At 45.6% G+C, this 26,098-nt stretch overlaps 1 protein-coding gene across 1 annotated transcript in view; it reads left to right on the top strand.

Annotated features, from left to right (window-relative positions):
* The window catches only part of pard3ba (par-3 family cell polarity regulator beta a), a 99,669-nt gene that overhangs the window by 8,297 nt on the left and 65,274 nt on the right, over window positions 1-26,098 (top strand). The window contains exons 3-5 of the mRNA XM_053416813.1: window positions 15,007-15,181; window positions 21,264-21,370; window positions 25,744-25,826. Coding sequence (XP_053272788.1) covers window positions 15,007-15,181; window positions 21,264-21,370; window positions 25,744-25,826 — 365 coding nt within the window. The remainder of the gene's footprint in view (window positions 1-15,006; window positions 15,182-21,263; window positions 21,371-25,743; window positions 25,827-26,098) is intronic.

Raw genomic sequence — 26,098 nt, 5'->3', positions numbered from 1 at the left:
TGGATTCGTAAACTCAGTGGGAACGAGAACGACGGGGGAAAAAAAGAAAAGTTGTTTTTGCAAATCAGAGAGAACAGAGGCCTCATTCTCCCCGGATGATGGATTCATAATCACAAGATCTGCATCTTATTTGTGCACAAGACGGCGAGTCACAGATTTTAATGACTCATTCTCCGACCTAAACCGTCTTTCTCTCCGCTTCCTCAAAGTGATGATGAGGCGTCGCCGATCAAACTCCTCTCTCTGGCGTTTGATCAGATCCTCCTCTCTAACAAGTTCACCTGACGTCGGCTCTCGTTTCCAAACCCTGGTGCTTTTTCCTCTGCTGAGCAAACACCTCGGTGGAACCTGCACCGGGCTGGAGCTGTCCTGTTTACCTTTGTGTCTTTACCCTCCCCGCGCTCGCCCAGCTCTCCAAACACCCTCCCCACTTTCATCTCGCTCCTCATTGTACCCTTTTGTTTTTTTACGCCTGATGAAAAGATAGCAAGCGGAGCAGGATGAGTGCACACGATCCTCATAACGTGCCAATCATCTGATTTATCTGCGGGCTCCCGAGCACTGTCGCCTCTCACAGATTAATGAGCTGCGCCTGGCGCTCTTGATTAGTCTGACTTCCTTTTGTTTGTCTACGTTTTTATTTCCACGCCGCGGCCGACCGATTCTATCTTTAGCGCCTTTTCTTTTTTTTTTGTGCTGTTATTGTGGCGAACGCTGTTTCGCCATCAATCATACAGGAGTGGTCCCATTGTGAGGGCCCTCCACCGCACAGCAGGGGGCCTGTGTTAGCCACGGATGCTAATGAGAGATAATGGTTAGCTATTTGTATGCCCAGTGGTTTGTGTAGCCGTGAGTCCAGACCTCTTTATCTGGGCCAGCCCCTGACTATTATTCAACACACACACACACACACACACACGCAGTCACATCTCCATACCGCTGTGCGAGGCATGTTAGCATTAGCGTGCAGCGAAGTAACGCCACTGGTGGTTGATGAGGGTTGAGATGAAGAGGCGGCTGTGATTTGATTACAGTTCTGCCCCCTGTATTTACGACACGTGCACACACACACCCACACCCACACACACACACCCACGCACTCACCGACGTGCACCCTCTCAATCATTAGCACCCCCCCCCCCCTCGAGACGCCGGCCATCAGCCTCCTCATAAATATTAATATCAATCTGATGAATGTGCACAAGGCCATGGGGAGTGGGCTTAGGTGTGACCACATATACACAGCGCACACAAAGGGGCACAGTATAAAGAGAGCACTGCAGGTCGTGGATCAGTCAGTCGTACTCCATGAAGCCTCCCTCTCCTTTGACCCTGTTGCTGTGAGTGTGTTGTGTGTGTGTGTGCACGTGCCCTGCAGCTCTCACATGGCAGGTGGAGGCATGGCGGCTGGAGTCACTGGCCTGTCAGATTCCTCACTACTTTTAATGATGGACAGAAGGGGGCAGACGCTAGAGCTTTTCCCTCCTGCCCCTTCTTTTGTCACATTGTGTTAAAATCACTGCACTTAGTCGACCGGCTTTTTCCTCTTCATCCGTCATCTCGTCTGTCCTTTTACGCTGGGTTTGTAATTTCAGGCATTTTTAATGTTTTGGGGGTAGTCCGTCATTCATTTTGTGCGTCTGTTATTCAGTCCGTCAAAAGTTCAAGGACACACTGACCTTGCAAAACCAGTGTTTGCCTCGTGAAGTACATCTCACAGGTCAAAGGTCACAGTGGCTACACAAATATGGCTGGAAAAACAATATATGGAGACGGCGGCGGAGGAGGATATCTCTAGTGACAGTTATCCTGTTGTTCACTCACGTAATGTGAAGAACTGCCACATTAATAGAGACGTTGTCAATCATCCATTTTTATTCCATTTCTCGAGTTGTCAAATTTGAAATTTATAGCCTTCGTTCTGAATTGTCCTCATTTCTTCTTCTTTCCATATCTTTCTTATTCCATCCTTTCCTATCCTATCCTCTCCTCTCGCCCTCCGTCCTCCCTCTCATCCCTCTCCCTCTTTTCACTAGCAGTTACAGATGTAGTGCTTTACCTCCACACATTCGCCCATTTACCGCCACCAGTACTGTCATTCGGGAACCCGCATTAGCCGCAGCCATTACTCCCATACGTCTCCGCGGTGCACAGGAGCTGTCGGGCTATACGTGATATAACAGAGTATTTTGTCCCCAAAAAAAAGCCGCTGCCTGCCACAGAGATGGAACTCCATGTACTGTAGATGCTGCTTGATTATAGGTCTCATCAATCCTCTCCCGGCAGCCACACACAGCTGAAATTTGAATGTTTAACATGTGTGAGTGTCCCCTCTTGTCACGCCAATCCCCACCAGAATGGGAATTAGACTCGGGGAGCAGAACGTCTCCTCCTAAGTGGACTGTCACTCTTCATTCCATGTGCCTGAACACTCAGACACATTACCCTACACGGACCTTGTTTTCGCCAGGGAGGGGGAAAAAAGGCATAAAAACCCCGTCCAGTGCAGCCAATGAGAAATCTAATTTCATGGGAAATTTAATGGAAAAAGAAAACGGGAATGATTTCCTCCATCTCTCTTTAATTAGCCCTTTTTTAATCACAACGCCTACAAGGCGGAGATGAACCTCCTGTGAGGTCTCCGGCTGCCGCAATGCAAATGGTCTCAGCTGATCTCGCTCCGAAATGTCAGCCTGCTTGATTTCGAGGCCATCTCCCATCATGCATCTGTTCTGCCCGCGTGTCACAGCGGAGGACGCGCGGCTGGAGAAATGGATCGGTCACACGGAAACGTGTCGTGACATTTTAAAGTTTGGTCCTCTGGTTATTAGCTTTTGTAACTTTTTATGAGTAATGACACTGCTTTGAATAATGATTCTAATTACAGAGCACATGAGGAATCAGTTACACACTGAATCTTGTAGATTATATACAGAGACACATACAAAAAAATGCCTTACGTGTATATACTGTGTATATATATATATATATGTATGTATGTATGTATGTATGTATGTATGTATGTATGTATGTATGTATGTATGTATGTATGTATGTATGTATGTATGTATGTATGTATGTATGTATGTATGTATGTATGTATGTATGTATATACCACTTTTATATCATAATCTTTGACTTTTATACAGGTTTGACTTTTTTCCTAAACTAAAACACATCCTTAAATGAATAATTCAAGACTATTGTGACTGGCTAGGCTTAAGAATGTGAGCGCCCTTAGAAGTAATCAGTAAAATCATAAATTCTATTCTAAAACAGACTGGGAGCAAGTTTCCAGATGCTAAAACAGTGATGATATGATCATGTGTCTTAGTTCTGCCAGCTGAGTCTATACTCAGTCAATAGATTTATTAATATGAACGTAGACAAAGATCAAACACATAACAGGCTAATGCTTAATTTTGAAAAGCAGCCTTTGTAGGTCTGCACCATCTCAACACAAAGTGAAGTCAGTCATGCACATTTAACAGCCACACACAACAGCGTCCGAATCTGCAGCTTCACAGCTCACAATCACATAGTGCCTCTGTGGATTCATCCCCAGCCGTCCGAGGAGAACTCTCTTGTAAGTCTTGCGATTTGCCTGAAGTCATTTCCTAGATGTCAGATGTCAGCCCGCCTCCGACAGGCGACAATAAAGCGTTCCCTCGAAAAACGTGCTAACCCCGCCAGAGAATCCGTTTAGTGAATGGGTCGTGATTGCGAGGCGCCCGACGTGCTGATTAGCCTTTGGTGCTCCGTGACACCTCGCCCCCTCACCTCCGCTCCCCCCCGCTCTGCCACGGCCTCGTTTGATTGGCGTCTGAATAGTCGCGGAACTGCTCACACGGGGTCTGAATGGCCGGTGATGAGCAGGAGCACGAGGTTTAAGTGCCATGATTAGAAAATGTCACATGCATGCCGTCCTAATCATAATCTATACCCTCTTCACGTTCTAATCAGGATCCATACATCCCTACCTGCGGGCGCGTTCGGCATCATGTCCCTCTCACACATTTGAATAATAATTGCACGGATTCTGCACATGACTGGGGTTTAGTAGAAAGCAGCTGTAGTTCACCTGTAGCCATTATTTCCCTCCTTTTGTCTGCTTAATTGATTTCATTCGTAAAAAGAACATTTTATCTTTTTAAGGCTTGCCATCGCCTCAGAAGCCCTGAGGCTCCAGACATGTTGAGCATTTTTTTCGACTTGATTGTCGTAAACTAAATTGTATAATGGAAAATGAGTCTTCAGTTTAAAGGTTCTGTTTTCACGCCAGTATTCTCATTATAGGAAATCGTATTCAAAACAGTGTTTGTCCGGTTTTGCAGGAATGTTGTCTAGTGCCTCCAATGTGTGACAGTGACAGAACAAAGTGTGTGTTTGCACGTCGCCCTGCAGCGTCTGTATTTAGACTAACGTGATGAGATACTTGATGGTCTTGATAAACAGATGTCAAGAATGATCACGTCAGAGTTTGAGATTTTTCATACATGTGTTTATGCCATGAAAGGGCTTGTTGCAATTTCCCCAAGGAGCACAGTGGAAAAGATATGTATTTTTTACCAATGCATATATATTAACAAGTGATTTAATATATATTTATACTATGTATGTTTCTGTATGTGTATTTGGCTAAATCTAAATTAGTTGGATTCCACTGAACACAGTCTCTCCTCTAACACCTCGCTCAAATTCTTTTTTTCTAAATTAAAATATTAGTTGAATGGATCAGTTTTCTATACTTCTCATACATTTATATTATTTCAACATTTCAGTCCAGTTTGTTCCTTTTTTTTATCTTCAGTAATATTTATTTTGTTCTAACTTCCTGTGAGTAAACTGAAAAAGTATTTTCCCCCGGTGCTGTCGTTCTGCTTTTTGTTAGTCTCTGTACTCTACAGTCTGGATTCATCTCCTGTTATACATGTTGGTGATGCTCAGTAGTCTATATGTTCTATAAAGAATGTAAACTTCTTAAAGATAGGATTGTGAACTTCACACAAACACAATAATATATTCAGATCTCCAGTAAACAAACAGTGTATTGAATGAAGTGAGTTCCTCTCGGTGTGAGGCTGTTTCCAGGAGATCGGATCAGATCAGATCAGAACGGAGCGGGACTCGGTCACTTGAGCTGATTTGATCGTATCTCATCAGTCTCGACCTTGATTCGACTCCCCCCCTCTACCACAACAGCTCTTCATCTGATTATATTCAATTAACAATACCCCCCTTCGCACACAGACACACATACACACACACACACACACACACACCATACCCTGTTTGATTGTAATTACGATGAGAGAGCTTAAAGGTTTAAGGAGAAATATTTCTTGCCGTCCCCGTCTTTTCATCGACTCTCACGCATGTGGGGTTTTCTCATAAAGTTGCACTTTGCGATTTTAATTCCTTTACATGATCCATTGCTCTGCGCTCTGACTTTGAATGATGGCACATCTCCAAAGTGATTTGTCAGTTCACTGAAGCAAAAGTCTGGGATTCGGTTTCGGATAAGGCCGGTTTCAGTTCTCTGTGTGTAGGTGTGTGTGTGTGTGATTTACGGAGGCGAGGTCAGGTCATCCCGCCCTCAGATCTTGTCCTGTGGTGCCTCTCCTTCTGTTAATCACACGTAGTCCGTGTTGCCCTCTGTGTCGCCATCCCATCGCCCATTAGCTCCTAATGGAGCGAGACGGTCTGGCTGTAACCGAACCTGCCTGCGCCTGCTGTGGTCGGGCAGCAGGAGCCCGGGGGGGCGGCCGTGCTCAGGTCTCCTTCGGACTTGCTCCACCTAATGACACGTGTGCGTAATCGGTGTGGAAGAAGATGGGACACGGGGATGTGGAGGAGGCGGCTGTCTTTGTCATGGTCCGTGTTTCAAATGATGTGTGGGATCCAGTGCAGCTGCCGCATGACGGGAAACATGAATTTATGTATGACTAGACAGAGATGATCCAATACCAGCATCGGTAACGTCCCAGATCCCAGAACAGTTGGGCATCGTAAAGTATGTGAATCTACCTTCTTATCCGATACCACATCTTTAAACTTTAGATTTGATTTTTCCTCTGTTATTAAAAGAATCTCTGTCCACACAACCCTCAATATCCTCCTCCGGACGCAATTGCAAAAACGACTTTAAACGCTTTGTATTCTTTGATTTATTTATTTGTGTATCTCTTTTCATTTGTGAGTGTCGAACCAGATAATAAAAGTAGTTCCATGGCATCATTGACTGTATGTATTCGCTTTTGCCAAAGTCCAGGTATCGGGAATGGGAGAAATGGTATTAGAGCATCTCTCAATGTAAAAAGTTTCATCCAGTGACATTGACAGTGCGGTGAAGCTGCAGCTTGGGCTGTTTGCCGTCAGTATCAGTCTTATCATTTAACAGGGATTTTGGCACAGCAGCCGGCAGAGGAGCTAATCACATCCAGCTAATGATCTATTATAGATCAACTTGTTTACAGCAAACGCAGTCTCTGACCCAGGCAGCCTCACGCCATCTGTTTTCCTCCATGACTTTGCCCCAGACTCACTCATATATGTGTGTGTGTGTGTGTGTGTGTGTGTGTGTCTGAGGTTGTGTGAAGCGTGGGGTGTTCTCCCTCTGCTCCCCGGTCTCGGCTCACTCCAACTGCTAATAACTCAAATCAGCAGAAAGTCACAGTGGCGTCCGTGTGCGCGCTCGCCCGTGTACGTGCTGATGTGTGTGTGTTTGTGTGTTTTTTTGCAACAACAAGAGGATAAATGCTTGTAATACTGAATCCCAAGTCATTTAGGTTAAATATTTAATGGTTTCTGGTGCGACTGCACAGCTGAAACCACATCTGTGTCCATTGTGTTGCATACACAAACACACGCACACTGTTATTACTACTCATTTTTTTTTTTCCGGCCTCTTGCCCTCATCACCTCACTGATTGGCCTAATGAATGGTGCTCTGTGGCCGGTAATGTGTGTGAATGGGCCACTCGAATTATTAGCCAACCTATATTTAACATGAAAGGGACATATGGAACAGAGGAGGGTTGTTTTTGGGGGGTTGGAAGTTATTCTGCTTTCTGCTCTACGAAAAAATAACCTGATTAACAAAGCCTACAAAGGCTAAAAAGCTAATTTATTAAAGTATTGATTGATTCAGTTTATAAAATGATCAAACGGCTGGAAAAATACAAACTTATAAGAGTTATCAAATATATTCATTCATACTAATACAGTTCATATCCAGAAATAACCCAAGATGAGTTAATTAGTGCGGCGTAGCCCGGTCAAAGATTCTAAAGACAATTCAGATCATTATATATCTTTCATTCCAGTCTCCATTTACTATTCTATGTTTCCCCCTCAGCTCATTTCCTGAGTTCTTTGTTTGTGTCAGAGAAGAAGAAGAAGAATAGAATAGATATAGAAACTGTATTTGTGTCGATTATATTGCAAAAGTGTTACACTCTGTCTCTGGAGGAGAAACTACAAAGTGGCTCAACAAACCAAAATGTTTTTGAACTGTTTTCTTTCCAGATTCATCACTGAAGTTTTTTTTTCAGGCACTACTTAAATACCTGCTTTGCATTGATTGTTAATTAGAAGCTGATCCCCACTCAGTTAATGAGCTTGGCGTCCTTCATTAAATCGCTGCAGTGCAGTCAGAGTGGAGCTCCTCATGCCCTCACATCTATTTCCACTTTAATGATACTGTAAAAGGAACCATATAGTCTGAGGCCCGGCCCCCCTGACATTTATATACGTGGATGGATGCTTCTGTCCGGCCCTGGTTTGTCCTCGTTGGGTTCGTGGACTTTTACAGCAGTGCACACTTCTCCACAGGCTTTGATGACTCTCAGGGAAAAAGAACATATGTTGATTGGTGGAGGAAAAAGGTGAGTTTTAAAAACACCTCCAGGCTGTGAGCGATGCTGCCTCTCCATGGCAACAGCAAGTCGTGAATGTAACACGTGTATCAGAAAGCTCCGACTGTGGCGTGAACCCACATGATCAGGCCTAAAGAAACAATATGAGCTGATGGATCTGAAAATAAAAGGGAAAAAACTATAAATAATCAATAATTTAATGATTGATAGTAATGAAAAATACAGATTTCACTTTAACATCCTCCAAAGCTTTAATGTTCCGCCTGTGTAAAGAGGAAGGCAAAGGGCAGAGAGCGAGGTGATGGGAAGTATGAGAGTGTAGTGTTCAACAGAGGGCGGATGGGAGGAGGGAGGGAGAGAGAGACTCAGGTGAAGGGGTCGGAGTTAATCACTCCTTCCATTTCTCTGTCGAACCCCGGGAGGAAGGAGGGAGGGAGGGAGGGGGGGGGAGCTGGCCCCTCCGGTGGCCACAGGGAAAAGAAAGCTGATTATTAGACTTTTGCAAAAACGTGTGTGATTTTTCCCTCCTGCGTTTGTGTGTGGGAACGTGTGTTTGTGCACACTCATGAGAAGGAGGTTATGACTTCCTGTGCTCCAGGGGAGCCCACGTCCCTCTGAGTGTGTGTGTGTGTGTGTGTGTGTGTGTGTGTGTGAGTCCACAGATGCAGAACAGGACCAGTGTAGCCGACGCTGATGTGTTTGCTCGGCGGTAATGATGAACGAGCCGGGCTTGATATTTGTCTCGCTCTGCCTGAGAAATACGAGTCCTGCAGCCCTGCCTGTCACCCACCTCCCTCCCTCCCTCTCCTCATCCCTCCTTCCCTCTTACTGGGGGCCTCTCGGGCACCGGTGATTTATGAAGAGTTTACCCTCACCCTTTATGAATGTGCATAAATAATAATGTGGCGTGTCACCGAGCGTAGCCCGGCACCGCGGCACCTCAGCTGGTGGCTCGCTTTGAGTATGCATGTGTGTGTTAATGGGTGTGTGTACTCTCACCGGGTGCATATGTGCTCCATCATGTGACAGATGTGTGTGTGTGGATGCAGAGAGAGAGAGAGAGAGTGATAACTCAACCCTCCTGCGCACCATGACAAACATTCTTAACGTTTTGGCTTTTGCCGGAGAGAGAACCTGTCAATAATGCAGATCTACACAGACATGATTTCTTTCTCCATTTTCCCTGAATTCACGATTCCTCAGGTTTTGCTTGTTGGTTGTTTTTTTTTATAAATCCTGAAAGATCTGGGTCATCGTCTGCTAAATTTGAATGAATGTAAACGCTCCGACCGGCTGCACCGACAGAGGAATTTTCTTTGGTGTGCTGGTGTTTAGATCAGTCTGTCAGAAGCATCAAAGAGCCCGTTATGTTCGATGTGGAAGAACGAGCCGCCGGGTGGAACCTCTGGCTTCCCTTCAAACAGGAAGACGAGAGAGATGTAGAGGTTCAAGTCCTGATGTCTGTGTGCACCAGTCATTATTTTTAAGTTGTCCCTCACCGACCAGCAGACGAGTTGGATTGTGCATCTGCGTGAGACGGTGTGTGTCCCTCCTTCGCGTCTTTGTTGTTGCTTCTCTAATCTTATGTGTGTGTGTGCATGCTAGGCCTAATGCCAGGTGTGTGTGTGTGTTCCTGGGAGGTAATCCCCCACATCTGGTTGTGTGCTGTATAGATTCGGGCTGAAATAGAAGTAGGATTAGCCCTGCTCTCACCGGTAATACAACCAATTTTCTACTTGTTTAAATAACACGGGCCCAACATTCCTGCGACGGCCCCGGCGGTGCCCTGAAAAATGTGTGTGTCTGTGTCTGTGTGCTGCATGTGCTCTTGAACATGGACTAGTTTGTGTTACATGCTTGAGCTCATTTAAATATAGTGTTGAAGGGGGTGTGTTCATGTTTTGTTTTTTAGTAGGTCCATAATAAGTAAGTGCTCCCTGTTTTTTTTATTTAAACCAGTTTTTTACAGATGTTAAACGATGAATAAAACATCTGGATTCCTGCACTGACATCTGCCTCATAGACCAGAATGCAATGCTGTGCACGGTGCGACATCAGACACACATTATTTCCCTTTTGTGTTTTGACACCACTTAGATCTTTGTGCTTTTTCCAGTTTGATTTTTTTGAAACATCATCATGTTCCAATTTCCTGGGCATTTTCACTTTGGTGCCGGCAGGAGAAGTGACTCAGACGTTTGCGTTCTCACAAACATCAGTGCACGTCTGAAAGCAGCTTAACTTAAATAGAAATGTTTAGTGAATTGTAGAAAGCGTGCGCAGCATTTAAATAAAAAGAATTCCATCATTGTTTTTCTCCTTTTACGAATTAAACATTGCTAATAGATGTTTCTCAACCTGCAGCTACTTCCTCAACGTCGCCGCTCTTCATGCCACAGAGTGTCACTAATTACGATTACCTGCTCGTCTGTTTAAAACGGCAAATCACTGTCGACGCCTGGTTTCAAATTGATTGTCATTTCTCACACGATGCCACGGATCCTAAAGAAGCTAATTTCTGCTCCTGCATGGGTGAGATTGTCTTACCTCACCTGAGAACTGTGGATATTCATCAGTCTACAGCCGTGGAGGAGCTCATTCTCCACGCGCGGCGTCTGATTCACACGTGGCGTCGGAACATTTCTGTCGACTTCTCCACAGCCTTCACACCTCCGCCGCCTGCAACTCGGAGAAATGAGAAAAAAAACAACACCAGCTACACAAAAGTGCGTTTCCTCACGGAGACAGTGTTTTATTTTGTGCACAGTTCCATCATTTGACCGTAAAACTGCAGTTTGGCTCCTTTCAGCCGTGGTGCGATCACAAACGTGCACGCCAGGTGAGATTGTCAGGTAGAGCGGGCTTTTCATTTCTCTGCCGTCGAGTCAGTGTGCGCTGCGAGTAGGAGGCTTGTTCTCTGATTCACGGTTTAGCATTTGAAAAAAACAGGTGTCTAAAATAGTTTTTTTTTCTAAAAATGCACTTTAGTGAAGAAAGTCTGTGTGTGTGTGTGTGTGTGTGTGTGTGTGTGTGTACTGTAAATATAAGTGTGTGTGTGTGTGAGATGACTGGGTTACCATACTACTGTCAGGATGCCGGGTGCTCCCTCTGAATTATGCATCTCTTGTTCAAAGAAGGAATGAAGAATAGCATGAGAGGGAGAAAACGGAGGAGAGCGGGCCAGTCGTAAGATAAATGACAACAGCACAAAAGCAGAGCATCTCAATAGACTGGTACCACACACACACACACACACACACACACACAAGCACAGACACACACATACGAGCCCAGACACACACAGCAGGGTTAGACAGCGATGAGAGGGGAGAAGAAAAATGGGTTGATTAGTACCAGCAGATGAAATAGGGAAGTGTGTGTGTTTGTTTGTGAGATTGTGTGTGTTATTGGGTTTGTGTGTGTGTGTGTGTGTGAGTGAGATACTTACGTATGCTTGAGTGATACCAGCAGCTGCAGTAGTGTTCCACTTAAGCAAGGGGGCACTGTTTGTCCTTTTAACCGTGAACAGTGTGTGTGCATGAGATTGTGTCCACAGTTGTGTATTCTGAGCTGTGTGTTTTTTAAGTAATGCCTTTTTATACAGTGTGTGAACTTCCCATATTAGTTAGTGTGTGTGTGTGTGTGTGTGTCCTCTCCCTCGTGTGTTCCGTACAGGACGTGCTGCATTCGTCTAATTAATTCCTAGCGAGTGCATCAATTATTAAAAACACTCAACTGCTCCATCTGTGAGTCGCAACATGTAAACACAATATACTGTTTACAGCAGCTGGGATCATTTCATATCCTCACCATTAAATATTCCAATAAACCGTGATGCATTTAAACGCCGCGTCTGATTGGCCGTCGGCTTGTGCAGGCCCCGTCAAAGCAATCATACTAATGAGTGAGTTTATTGATCAGAGAATATATATAGAACTTTTAAGAGGGAGGTCAAAGGTCAGGCTCGGATACAGCAGAGTCAGTGATATGCACAAGGTCACTAAAACAGAACAGGTAATAAAAACGGCTACAATTTCTAAGATGTTGTTATCAAACCCTTATGACTATACAATATAATTGAAGCTTGTTATTTTACAGTTTAAACATTAAACTTTATTGCAAATAACTGTAAATAGAAAGAAATCACAAACACCACCAAATATGAAATAGTTGTGGGTTGGTTTATTCTTGTCTTTTTGTGAAACACTAACACATTCTATGAAACACATGGCACATTATTGCAACATTTTCTAACTCGATGCTGTAGGCAGTGTGTAGACAATTAGTGTAGACAAGATTACACACAGTGTTTATCTGTGTCTTTGCTTCATGCCTGCTATTGTATGTGGTTTTCATGTATTTCATGATAATCAATTTGGCTCTGCAACACACACACGTACACATTTATACACACACACACACACACACACACACACACACACACACACACACACACACACACACACACACACACACACACAGTCCTTCCAGCTAGTTTGGTCACGTTGGATACACACGCCGCATGATGATTATTGGCTATTTGTATTTGGCACAGGTATCGCTGTGTGTTTGCGAACATGTGTGTCTGTGTCTGTGTGTGTGTGTGTGTGTGTGTGATGGAAATGAGACAAAGGGGTCACATTATTCAGCAGTCGTTGACATGCAGGCTCCTCGGGTTCATATCAATATCCCCGATCGGACCCAGCATGAAGAATAAGGCAGATTTGTGTCCTGGAATACTAATGCCAGTCAGGAGGGACTGGGAGAAAACCTGCAAACTGTGAACCAGTCAAGGTTGTGTTGTTCATCCAGGTCACGGGGTCCTGGAGACGAGCGTGTTGGTGCAGGATTTGAAGGACGGACTTTCAAACCATTTCTGAAAATTAGAATTTTCTTTTCTCCAATTTGATTCAAGGTAACAGGATGTTTCATTCTGGTCGTCATATCCGCTTTACCCCTGGTACGCGTCTGCTGTGACTTCCTGGACACACAACATATGATAAAGTAAAAATAGTTCACAATTTGTATTCATTGCCGTTTGCTGCATAACATGAATAAAACTTCAACCACGACTTCATCCGTGAACGTGATTTGCATCAGGAAGATTGTGAGACCTGGAGTTACATCCTGTGATTTCACAGTTGTTGTGATTGTTGTGTCTTCTGCATGGAGCAGCTGATTGATAGCTGGAACATAAGAGATCCAAAAACTTTATTACTGCCTTTAAACCCCAAAAAAATATATTTTACTTAACCCTAAATGCATCTAGCCTTATTTTCACATATTTTGTGATACAGTGTTATCTGTTTTGCAGCTTGTCAGAAAGTGACTGTTGCACAGAATAGAATCAGTGGTGGTTTGCCCTCAGCACTTTAACATGCTGTCAGTCTGTTTCTCACCTCCACTTGACCCTCACCAGCAGCTGTCTGTTGTCGTCTGTGCTGCGTCCCCGCTGGTCTGAACGACCCTGGGTCCATTCATCACGTAACAGCTCCATTTGTTCAGTTAATAGTGTTTTTCCCTTTTATTTGCCTGAGCTTTGACTTTGAATATTCTGGATGAAATGCAAAGGCCCCCTCGTTCAGATTAATGGTCATGGTGACCTCATCATCATCATCATCATCATCATCGTGGGAAAAAACGGTGCCTCGAAAAAGTCAATTTCCTTCTGCAACTTTGTGTTTGATTGAGTGATGATGAGCAGCAGCAGGGCGGCCTTCATCAGCATCACTCCCCCCCCGCCCGTGTCCGTCCCTGAAAAACAAATCATCATCATCATCATCATCATCACCGCCCTCCGCACGGTGGAGGAAGTCGCAGTCGGCTCGACGGCACATCCACATGATGTTCCGAGACTTCTGCTCTGATTGATGCCGTCAGCGAGAAAGAGAGACGAGGGGGGGAGGGAGGGAGATAAGAAGGGAGAGAGGAAAGCAGATAAAGAAGAGAGAAAGAGCTGGAGATGCATCCATCAAGCGGCGCAATCAGATTGTTTTCCTGGTGTTCGCTCTTTTCTTTTCACTCTCTTCTCTGCATCGGCCAGCCCTTCGACTCCTCATCTTTTCTTTCACTCGTTTGTTTTAATCTCCACACACACACAAACACACAGAAACAAACACACACACGCAGTAGAGGCTTCTCCTTAGCTTAGCATTGGCCAGGTGTCACAGAGATATTGAATCTCGGGAGGTTGAGGTGAGAGGCGGCGTCACAGCATGATGGATGATACATATCTTGCAACCTCCTCCGTGCTTATTGTTTACACACTTGTGTACACACACACACACACTCAGCTTCCGAACTCCTTTGTTGTTAATTTGTTGTCCTCCACTCGTCTGTTGTTTCCTTCTCCATCCCCCTGTTCCATTGCGGTTATTGCTTTTCATTAAGTGGTCATTTCCTTCGCCAGCACCATCTAATGAGAGCGTCACGCCGCCACGCGCCCATTTATCAAAACCACGCACCCACGCTTGCACCGGCCCGCCGTGGCCACGCACACACACATCTCCCCCCTTCGCTCTATCTGCCATCATGTCCCTGTCTCAATTAGGATTGTTTGTCGTTCTCCTGCCCTCCATCCCCTGTTGATTTGGCCGCCCCCGTCTCTCCGCGCCGCCTCATCGTGGCAGCCGTGTCATTGTGTTTGGCAGCTTCTCATTCTCATGTCAGATCTCATTTGACTGTTAATTTCATACGTACACACCTCGCCGCGCCTTGCCGGGTGTGTTAGCTCCTCTGAGCCGACGCTCGGCCCGGTCGCTGGTCACGTGTTCCTCTTTTGGTCAGGAGGGAAGAAGTTGCCGAAGTTCCCTCTGCACCGTAAGAAGGAGATGAGCTGTGAGTCCAGCTCTGTTTGCTTTCCTTACACGCTCACACACACACACACACACACACATCTGCACACTTGGCAGGAGGAAGCAGGTTGCATCCCCACTGTTTGCTGGATAAATCACATAAAGGCTGCACTGTGATCATGGCACAGTGGAAACGCTGCGGAACCTGGCAGTGTTTATCCAGCTCGCTCATGTGCCAGAAATCACATTGTTTCCACTCTCACACTCACCTTGAGGCAATCTTCATGTGCATGATCATTTAGGACTCTCTGTGTGTGTGTGTGTGTCTCTTCCAGCTGGTGGCCTTGTTCGACAGAGTCCAGCACGGGAGGACGGACAGTCCCAGAGAGAACTTGTCCAACTACTCCAGCGACGCCCCCAGCCCCGAGCCGGCCAGCTACTACCCCCACCTGATGAGCCAGGAGTCCGGCAGCGGAGAGATCGAGGTCAACGAGGCCGTCCTCAAAGCAAGTACGTCAGCTCGGCTCTAAATGTTTCCTCTTCATCTCAAGGAAACAGCATTTATAGCTCACAGATTATATTTAAATGATTACCATCAAATCCCTCTGTGTGAATATATGTACAACAAGTTGCGGTTTTATTTGAAAGAGAAGAATCTCTCCAACACCCGAAGAGCAAGGCCCAATCAACACTTTCATATTTTTGTGCGTGTGATAAAATGTGGAGATGGTGAAACAGCATTAGGTGTGTGAGTGTGTGTGTGTGAGGACGTGGAACAGCTGTAACCTGAACCTCCTGTGCAAAGAGCGATTGTTGCTTGTGACGTCACAAGATGAAAAACAGATGCACCGCTGACACAGCGTTCTCACTTCATGCTCCTCAATTACTTGTTCCTGTTTTCACTCTGATACTAATTGTTAAACCCAAACTGAAATCAGCCAATACATTTTATCCAGGTTTAGTTTATATGTATATTCTTTCCATTTTAGTGAGTGTATTTACGGTGATGGACGTATACATCATGTGGCGCCGTAGAGCCAATCACCCGTCTCTGTGACCGGGAGACATCAGTTCAACCAACAGGCCAATAGAAAGGAGGGAGAAAAAGCCTGATGACAAATGAAAAGTTTTGATTTAATTCAGTAAAGGTTCAGAATAACTCTGCTGATGTCATCTTTTCACAGCATGGGAGAAGTGAAAAGTGAGAGTGTGATGTTTGGGGAGTGAAAACACTGGTTTCTGTTGATCTCACAGAACGCATCAAAAAACAGAGCGGTTTCTAATTTGAGGAGAAGATGCCAGAAACGTAAGAGGAGGCAGATTTTTCTTTTTAGCAGATCTTTCTCATCCTGCTGCGCTGCATTGTTCCTCCCTCCGCTCTGTTCTCCTCGTGTCAACAACCTTTTATTTGTTTTTCTCATTCTCTCCATGTTTAAAAAAAAAAATGGTATAACCACCTTGCTTCTGCATTTGTATTTTTGGTATTTTCTTCTTGCTCTTATCCAGAGCCGTGTTAAATGAGAGCAGCAGCAGAAACACTTAAAAATCCAATTTAACTACATAATGTTCTCCCATACTTCAGGTTTTATCAAGAAGTATCACGGACTAGGTTCAGGCTGCTGGGTCGAGTGACCCAAATCTAAAATTTTTGGTTTCTGGCCATATTTCAATAAATAGTTTGAGTTAGTCCATTAAACTTCTGCTGGAAAATTCAGTTTGCTTGCAAAACCCGAGGTTCTGGTGGCAGTTCAGTGACTTGATCCAATTGGTCTCCCTGGCAGAGCAGGTGCTAAAAGGTGAGGCAGAACGACAGTGTGTTGAGATAGTGATATAAAAGTGCAGCTTGGAAACTGAGTCATTTTTATTTTGTTTTGCATTCAGGAAATGGAGTGAACAAGTTAGTGGGTCACGGTGCATCTCCAGAGGGAAGCATCATCACAGAACTAGACAGTCGGAAGTGTAAGGGAGCGTCTGGGGAAATCTCTGCTCTGTCTGGGCCGCAGTTTGTTCTGGTTAGAGATACATTTGACTGTAAATGATCTGGAGCGTGACAATTTTTTTTTTTTTGTGCACGTCTTTCTTTTCTATTGATTTGTTTTTTAATAAAAATGATAAAGGATGAAATAAAAGATGAGGTTAGATGTTAATGAACAAGGGTCTGTCTAATCACCCTGCCATTTTGCTTCCTCCATCTGTTGGCTACAGAGACACAGTGTGACACCACAGACAAACACACACACACACACAGACACACACACACACACACCTGGCCTTTGCCATCTTCCTCCATCTTGCCACTTCTGCCCCGCTCCCCATTATCCGTCCTCTCTCCACTCCAGTCGGCCCTATCTCGCCCTACTCTACTATTCAGCCTCAGCCACCTGCCATCCACAGGCTCACCACCCGGCCCCTGGGGGCCCTCACCCATCAACCCCCCCACTCCACTCCCAGCAGATACCTACTCTGTCCCCAGCCTCCCATCCTGCCCTGCTCTCCTAGTCTCTGCATGGCTTCCACCTCTAACTAGATTAGCACCGCAGCCTGCCAGCATGCCCAGGGTCCAGCCGAGCGTGAATGGACTAATTCCAACCCCCCCATTCCTCTCACACACACCCGTTCCACCCTGTTCTTAACCCAGTGGGACCTCTTCCTGCACCCCCCCCCCCCCCCAACCCTCACAAACCCCAGCTCTCTAGCCCCGTTGAACCCTGACTAACTCAGTTATGATGTGACCCTGTGACGCCCCTCAGACAGAGGTAGTCTAATGCAATAAGGCCGCTCTTTTGTAATTCAGACATGCGCACATGCACGCAAGACGACAAAGGAACCGCGGCACACAAGTTAAACAACCTAATGCACTCAAATCCACCCATCCACTATTCTAGGGACTTGTGTGTGTTTGTATGTGTAATAACATCAGTCATTGGAAGCTCGGAGAAAATGAATCCTACGCTGTTTTCAGCCATTCCCTAAAATGTGTATTAACACCGACATATGTACTGAGAATTGTACTTTAGCTCTCATATACCACATGAACTCATTACCTGAGTAAATATAGCCTGTTCAACTTTCTCACTATTAAAATAATGTGATGTTAAAAAGTGAGAGTTGCAATGAGGGATACTGAGAAGTGTCTACAACACATCCTGTCAGACACAAACCCGCGTATGAACCAATCATGTAAACTGGGGTAACTGGTGAAATTGGGTTACTGCAAACCACGTGAATGCTTTAATCACACTATTACCTTAATCTGATTATTCACAATAATCTGGTTATAGTGGGCAAGTGGTCCCGTTGAGTGGTGGCAGTCAGGACCAGAAGTAATTCCGTAATCAGTCAGCCATCAAAGTGTTTGTGTGTCAGGTTGGGGCCGCTTGTTTGAACAGGGTGATTGGACTTCACATTGCCCCGGTGGGATGATTACACCCGCATTGATCTGCTGACACACACACACACACAGACACACACACACACACACACTTCTAGGAAGAGAGTCCTTATCGCATCATCCCATGAGCAGCCTGAGCCTGAGCTGCTCTATCGATTGCCAGAGAAACAAGACCACCCTGGCCCGTGGCACGAACAACACACACACACACACACACACACACACACACACACATGCACAAACTCACAGATATAAATACACACAACAGCACTGTCTCTGTTGGTAATAAATAAATACAGGACACACACAGCATACACGCATGCTTGCACATGCAAACTCACAGGCAAACAAAGGCACACACACACACAGATTAAAGTGTGTACCCAGATACACGTACAACACACACACACACACCGCCGCAGAGAGTGAGGCAGAAACATGATGCGCCCTTGTGTTTTCATCCTGCCCGGGCAGTGAACTAGCGGCACAGCAACACTAAACTTCCACAGAAGAGAAAACAAGAGGAAACTCTTAAAATAAACCGCCTTGTTCCCGGCGTTGCATAAGCAGCCTAGTTAGAGAGAAGCCGCAGATCAGCACAAGTTCACGAGGCCTCTTCAGATCTCTCCCCTCGCACAGAGAGGAGAGAGGGAAGAACACAACTTGGGTGTGTTTCATGTGTTTTTTGTCCGGGCATTGATGTGGTCACCCAGATGAGTGTGGTGGGTGGGGTCTATTTGAGAGTTCGGTGTATAGTTACGTTCACTTAACCTAAAACACATCCAGAGTTTGTGTGCCTCCACCTCTTCTCAACCCTTTTGGCTGAAGACGGCTTGTTCTGATCCTAAAATAAACGAAAACACAATTAAATGGCCCCCTCTTCCTGCAGCCCTCTCCCCTTCGATTGGTATTTCCTCTGCGCCGATCTTGTTTACGACCGTCCAAACGGTGGCTGACCTGTGAGACTTCCAACTGTCGCTCTCATCAATATCCCTAACCCTTGGTGACACGGCTCGACCCTGCGCGGGTCAGAGGTCAAAGCCAGGGACCCCTCAGGTTCCTTCACATGGCCGGTCCCTGGGGGCTCTGAGGTCTAAGTGACGGGAGGATTGATGGAGGCGGATTTGACTCTGATGAATAAATGGAAAGTGGGATTAACTGGGCTGGCTGCTGGGTAACGGACCCTGACTGTGACCATGGAGCGGCCTTGGTCCCCTCTGAAAGATGCATCATTGACGTTGTGGTGAAGGATTAGTGTGTTTGTCAAACCTTGAGGAGATGTTGCCTTAAATGAGTCCTTGCTCAAAGTTCATTATTAACCATCTGTGGAGTCTGTAGAATTTAGCTACTAAGCTGAGGTCAAGAGAGCTGTTTTTAAAGATGGACGACATGCCAGATCACAAAAGTGATGACTGGCTGCACTATAGCTCGTAGATCCCGCCTCCTCCATGTTAACGTATCTGTGGAAAGTGTTTCACACGCACACAATGAACAGACGGAGAAAGCAGAGCCCGCTGAAACGCTGTCTGCTGTTATTTCCTGATGCCTGCTCTCAGATTGCGCCTTGAGATGTTTCTGTGTTGAGTCAAAGCACATTTCATTATCGCAAATCATCCTGTTCTTCTGTGTCGTTTCTGTCCCAACGTTTCAACACCGGGTCGGCTCTTTCTAAATAGGCCGCGTTGTGTTGATTTCCTTGATACGACAACACGCTGCACACACAAACTGAGCTCTAATTAAAAGAAACAAGCATTTTGAAACCTGACAACACACAGATGTGATGGTGAGTCAGCATTGTGTCTTATTTCCTTCACTCTGAGAGGAAGAGACTGACGTTCATGATAATTTATAGAAATAATAAGTCAAATGTGAACACGGCACCGGATCAATGAACCGGTGTTTTGGTGTGTTTGAGGGAGAAACATCTGTGTGTGTGTGTGTGTGAAATGTTAGGAATGGCCATTTGTCATCCGTCTATAATCACACACACACACTCTTTATGTGCGCACACACACACCGTGACCCCTTGCCAGCTCCCTCTCTCCCACTTGCTCTCCTCCTCTGCTCTCTCTATTCCGACCACGTTAGACCAGGACCCTGTCGCTGACCCTCCAAAGAGAGATTGATTACAGGAAAGAGAATTTTGGTTTGTCTTCCCTTTCTGTGTCTCAAGGCTTTCTCCCTCCCTCTCTCTTTCTCTGTCGCTATCTCTCCGTTTTCTCCTTCTCTTTTTGTTTGTCTCACACTCTCGCTCCCCCCCCCCCCCCCTTCCTCTCCCCTGTCTTTATTTTCTACTCTGTCGAGTTGAATTTGAAAACAGCCCCGCTATGGGTTTTTGCTTCCACAAATACCAGGCTTCTCCCTGCGGGGTGGATATTAAAAGGAAGAAAGCGGCACAAAGGTCCAAATTAGATTCTTTTGAGTCGGTTTAATTTTGGATTTAGACCTGCCCATGTTACCTCTCCCTCTCCAAACAATTTGTGAGTATGTGTGTGTCTAAATCTGAGGGAACAGCTGGCCATATGAAAAATGAACCCTGTGGATGGGTGTGGGGTTTGGGCGTTTTGATCTAAGGGATGGGGCTGGGTGGTGGTCCTCCCTGTGGGTGAGTCATTCTAAAGTACAGTGGGTTTACAGTCTCCTGAAGCAAACTGTCGAATCAGGAGTCGGTTATTCCATCTTTTTCCTTTTTCTTTTTCTTTCTGAAAGTTTATTTTCAGGTGTCAGAAAAGATCTTGCAATTTCCTTCCTTTTCCGTGCTCTGGTGTGAGTTGCTAGCGGAGCGTGCAGAGAGCCTCGGGGTCCGTCTGGCCCTCTGAGCTTCACTGATGCTCATATCAAATAGATGACCAACTGTGAAAAGTTACCAAAAGATGTCGGTTCCCTTCAGCGCTGTAACGATTCTGTAACCGAGGCCAAAACCGTGATATAAAATGTCACAATCCATCCATCCTCCCATCATCTTATCATCTTCCATCTCTGACATTGGGAAAGAGGAGGGGTACTTCCTGGACAGATCGCCAGCGTATCGCAGGACCAACATACATTCACATTTAACTCAACCCCAATCTGCATGGCATTGAACTGTGGAACAAGGCAGGACCCAGAGAACACTAACTGAGTCGTGGTTTCTTTTCACTAACCTGCGTTTTCCGTCCCCTCTGTCTCTCCACCTCTCGACTCTCCCCTCTCTCCTCCCAGATACCCCTCTGATGGTGAGGAGCAGCAGCGACTCGGCTCTAGCTCCGTCTTACGAGAGGATGGACACGCCGTCCCCTGTGGACCAGCGTCACGGATCTCCTGACCAGGTGAGCACACTGGCATCAAGGGGCATCATGTAATATTTCTTTATTCCTACTAATCAGTGCTATTAGTTGGGAGCGGATACAAAATTCCAGTAAACTAGTTCAACTGTATTTTATTGATATCCTCCCTATTTTATTTATTTTTAAGAGAAAGGAAAACAACGACGGCAGCTCAAACTACTCCAATTTTCAATGAACCAAAGTCGAAAACTGTAAACAAAATGTAACATCCCAGTTTTCTGTAAGGTCCGTGGAGTGTGCACCAGTCCCTCACTGACGACAAAGAGAGAAAGCCACTGAATATTCTTCTTGCAGTCCAGCTCCGAGCCCCGGGCTGTACTTTGAAAGGGTCGGCTTTTCAAGTGCTCTCCCTCTTTTCCAAACAGGCCGCCACTCAGAAGAACCTTGTCTGCTGCCTTTTCTTGTGCGTGTGCGTGTGTTTGTGATTGTGTGTGTTAGTGTGTGTGCGAGGGAAACTCACATAAGAGGAAGGAGGAGAGAGAAGGAGTCTCCTTGTTTACCCCTGCTGTGTCCGACACAGTGGTGACTAAGCAGAATCCAGGCATCAGCGGGCGGCGACTTAACATATTTCCTGTCCCCAAAGAAACGTCAGGCCTCGTACCCTTCAAACCGAAGAGCCAGGACAGAGTGAACAGCTTCATTATAGATGATTTGAAATGCTTACAACAAAAAGCTCCATCCCTCAGCTGCCTGACACATGAAGCCCTGCCCGGTCTTCCACAGCCTCATTTTAATCCAGAGATACTTCCTCCCATGAGAGTATGGTTACTCCTGATGCTCCTGCTCTTTCAAAATAAAACGTTACATTTCTTTATCTGTGGCAATCAGAGTTTAGCCTGTGAGGGATCATTGTTTGTCTACAAGTACAGTAGTGCTTTGATCAAGAGTGTCGGGATGCAGAACCAAGGATCTTTGTAATCCGGTCGTTTGTGAGTTTCTGAACATGTGTATGTGTGTGTGTGTGTAAATGGCGAGGAGGCCGTCACAGCTCACAGCTATATCGAGTCCAAGCCCTGATGGACTTCCAGGGATCAATACGCTATCACTTCATCCTCACTCATTCACTGTACCTCTCCTCCGCAGACCTCCACTCTCTCACTCACGCAAAACACACACTTAAATCCTTTAAACTAACGCGTGCACACACACTCCAGCCCCTCTTTGTCTTGGAGGAGGTATTGAAAGCTAGATAAAGTCTAATTAAGGCTGATAGAGTGATAAATATGCGGTCGGCCCCTCGAATTGATTTTACCGGCTGCGATGTTGAAGGCCAAGGTTGGCCCACTTCTCTCCTTCTTTGAATCTCGTGTAGTCGGCGCACATCGCACTCTTGGTCGTCTTTATCAGAAGAGTTAGTGAATTTGGCAAAAGGCTGAGCGCTGCTAAAACACGCAGTCGGGCCTTTAATTGATTCGTACTTCCTGCCATGATCAAAGCTAATAAATGAGACGTTTAATGTTGCCCGTTAACAGCGGCGCGGAAAGAGATTTCACCGCCATCACTTTTCCCTTTTTTCAATCCCTGTTACACTTCTTCTCCGGCTCTTTCTGTCCCGATGCCCTCCCACGTGTTTCGGCCGGTTTCCATCACCTCGAGGTGCAGTGACGCAACACATGTTAACGCAGCAGGAAGTGGAGACTTTCATATGTTTCATTCAGCCGCGATGCGAGGAGCTGACACTCGAACTATCTGAACTTAATCCTGCTGCTTTCTGGGTCTGGCTGCAGTGTGTGTTTTCCATGCTGGCAGTTGGATATACCTGCGTGTGTGTGTGTGTGTGTGTCCCTCGAGGATAGCATGTGTGTTAGATTGTGTTTTCTCAGTCAGGTGATGGATATGACTAAGGTCAGGTAGCACTGGCTCGCAGACTGAAGCTGTGATCTTGTAGTGTATATACAAACACACACACACACACTATTCCTCAAGCGCCTGACATGTAGCAGATGACAACAGCACTCAGGAAGTGCACAAAAGAAACACACACCTCATTACTCATCCATCTGACAACAACCACACATACAGAAATGAGTTCACACACACACACACACACTTCATCTCTCATGTGTCTGCACACCACCCTGTCACTCACACATACCTCAGTACAAATGGCGCCTGAAGTGCACACAAAAAACTGTGTGCAACACAGTGAAGGAGCAGACAACCTGTTAGTTGTTCTTAGACAGGTTTCACAAATTATTCCAGTGTTCATCCCAGGAACAGAAACACATTTTAATCTCTCAGTGACGGACATAGATCAAATCAAAACAAAACAAACCATGATGTCTGCGGACGATTCAGATGGAAACTGTCAAAAATCTGGATTCTTGTTTGATGTTTACATTATAATATGTAGGTCAAGTTGAAACACTGCAGTGAAAGTGTTGAAAGGAGCTGAAGTACAAGCCCTGGTAAGTGTCAGTTGACGTGTGAGCACAGATGATAATAAGAGTGTCAGTTGAAGTGGTAGTGCCAGAATACTACCTGGGATTTAGTACCTTGGTGTATATAACCACATGTTCCTATACAGAACTGTTGTATAGATTTCCTTCTTTAATTTAAACTTAAACTCAATTAATAAATAGGCAGGGTTATAAATCTGACCAGACATCTACTTAAATACACACAAAATATATTACGACTATTACTTATAACGGTAATATGTATATGTATATATTATTTATATACGTCTATAAATAAATAACATAAATAATAAAAACCTAAGGAAAACAAATGCATCCAACTAAAGAGAGGATACTTGACTCAAGCCCATCAGGATGAGTTTTTAAACAACATATGGGTCGTGTTAGGACACAGACAACAACAATAACAACACTTTTATCTACACAATGCTACGATTGCGATCTACTGCCTCTGATCGTTCTAGGGTTTAAGACGTATAAGCAGCATTACGACTAACTGGAGAGGACGGGGGGGGGGGGGGGGCGCACAGATCTATCTTCTTAGTGTGTTGAGATGCGAGCGGGGGAAGCTGATTGGCCGAGCACAGCGGGGCTTCCTAAGAGGGGAGCTGCTGTTTTTATGTCGACAACAGGACTACTCTCAATCAGGGATTAGATCCACACCGGGCATTATGGCGTGATCCCTTTTAATGGCTGTTTATATACATCCGCACATTCCGTATTTTACATAATACATGTACTGTACTAACTGTGAAGCAGACGTACAAGGGTTGTTATGTTATTGTACCACGTGTGTGTGTTAGTACATTTCAGCTCCATGCCACAATTCCAGTAAAAGTCGATGTACAGTGTGGTTTTGATGCGTGTATACACGTGTTCCTGCCAAGCTTGTGTTCCCAAAGGCTGTACCTCATCCTGGGATGAAGTGTGTGTGTGCTGCAGGAGGAAAAGAGTGTGTTGCATGCATGTGTCTGTCTGTGTGTGTGTGTATGTATGTGTGTGTGTGTGTGTGTGTGTGTTGGTTGGTTAATGGCGTTGCGGGAAGATGCACAGCAACAATGGATCCTCCAGCTCATCCTTCTGCCCCCGCACACACATGCTCTCTATTGTGGGGTAATCTCCCACTGCCCAGATAAGTGGGTCACTGTTTGTGCAGGCTGCATATATATATATATATGTGTGTGTGTGTGTGTGTTCATGGACACACATCTTATTTCTGTTTGCAGCTCTTCAGAGTCAATTCGTGGAGGTAATATTTGCAGGAAATGTATGCGTGGGGTGGGGGGGGCGTCCGCGTCCTCCAAAGCATATATTTACCCCGTGTGCGACAGAGGGTCCACCGGGGACTTGGGTGTGGTGGTGGTGGTGGGGGGGTTGCTAAGGAGCGGGCTGGTGGGCGGGGAGCGTTTTAGCCATTAGTACTGGTGACACAATGAAAGTGACAAGGCAGAAGGACCTAATTGCACCCTTCTTGTTTTTAGCGATTTGGGACAATTTCTCCCGGCCGCCCCTCGCTCGCCTGAGCGTCTAACAAACGGTTTGACGCTGTCGCTCCTTGTCGTCGCTCCTCTCTTCCCTCTTCCTTGTTTGTTTGCCCCCGGGTTGTTGTTGATTTTTTTTTTTGTGCCGACTTAAAAATAGAGCCTTGCCTGACATGGGGCAGGGGATGGAGAGAGGGGGAGGGAGAGGTAGATAGATTGAAAAAAATACTTAGACACAGAGAGAGGGAAGGGAGAGTGGTGCGTGGCAGGAGGAGAAGAGTCCGGATTTCGTTCTCGTGATTGATGGTGGCGTTAGTTTGTTTTGCTAATAGGCAGCGGGCCTCCTCCTGTTAACTGACAGGCTACGGTGCGTTGAGTGTGTGTGTGTGAACGTGGGAAAGTATCAATTCATCACAAACGCTCGATGACTCGTGTTTGTTCTTTGTTTTTACAGGAAATCAGCCATGTGCTGAAAGGAGCGTTGGACCGGCTGCACACAGACGACCCACCTGCCAAGATGAGCAAGGCTAACTTCAGGTAAGAGTGGGTATGCAGGTGTGTGTGTGTGTCTGTGTTTGTGTGTGTGCGTTTGTTGATGTGAATGCAGCAGCAGACAGCTCAGAGTGTGGTGCAGTGATGGAGACTAGGATTAACACTCCAGTCTTTATGTGACAGTCTGACACTGTCACTGGATTAAACACAGTGTGTGTGGTGTGTTAGATTGTGTCTCTTTGTACCACAGATTTCATGATAACACAAAACGCTTCCTGTAAGACAAGGGGACTAAAGCAGTGTAAGTTAAATTAATT

This window comes from Pleuronectes platessa, chromosome 24, assembly GCF_947347685.1.
Source record: "Pleuronectes platessa chromosome 24, fPlePla1.1, whole genome shotgun sequence".
Lineage (NCBI taxonomy): Eukaryota > Metazoa > Chordata > Actinopteri > Pleuronectiformes > Pleuronectidae > Pleuronectes > Pleuronectes platessa.
The sequence above is the reverse complement of the archived record's forward strand: the minus strand, read 5'-3'. Positions and strand labels throughout refer to the sequence as shown.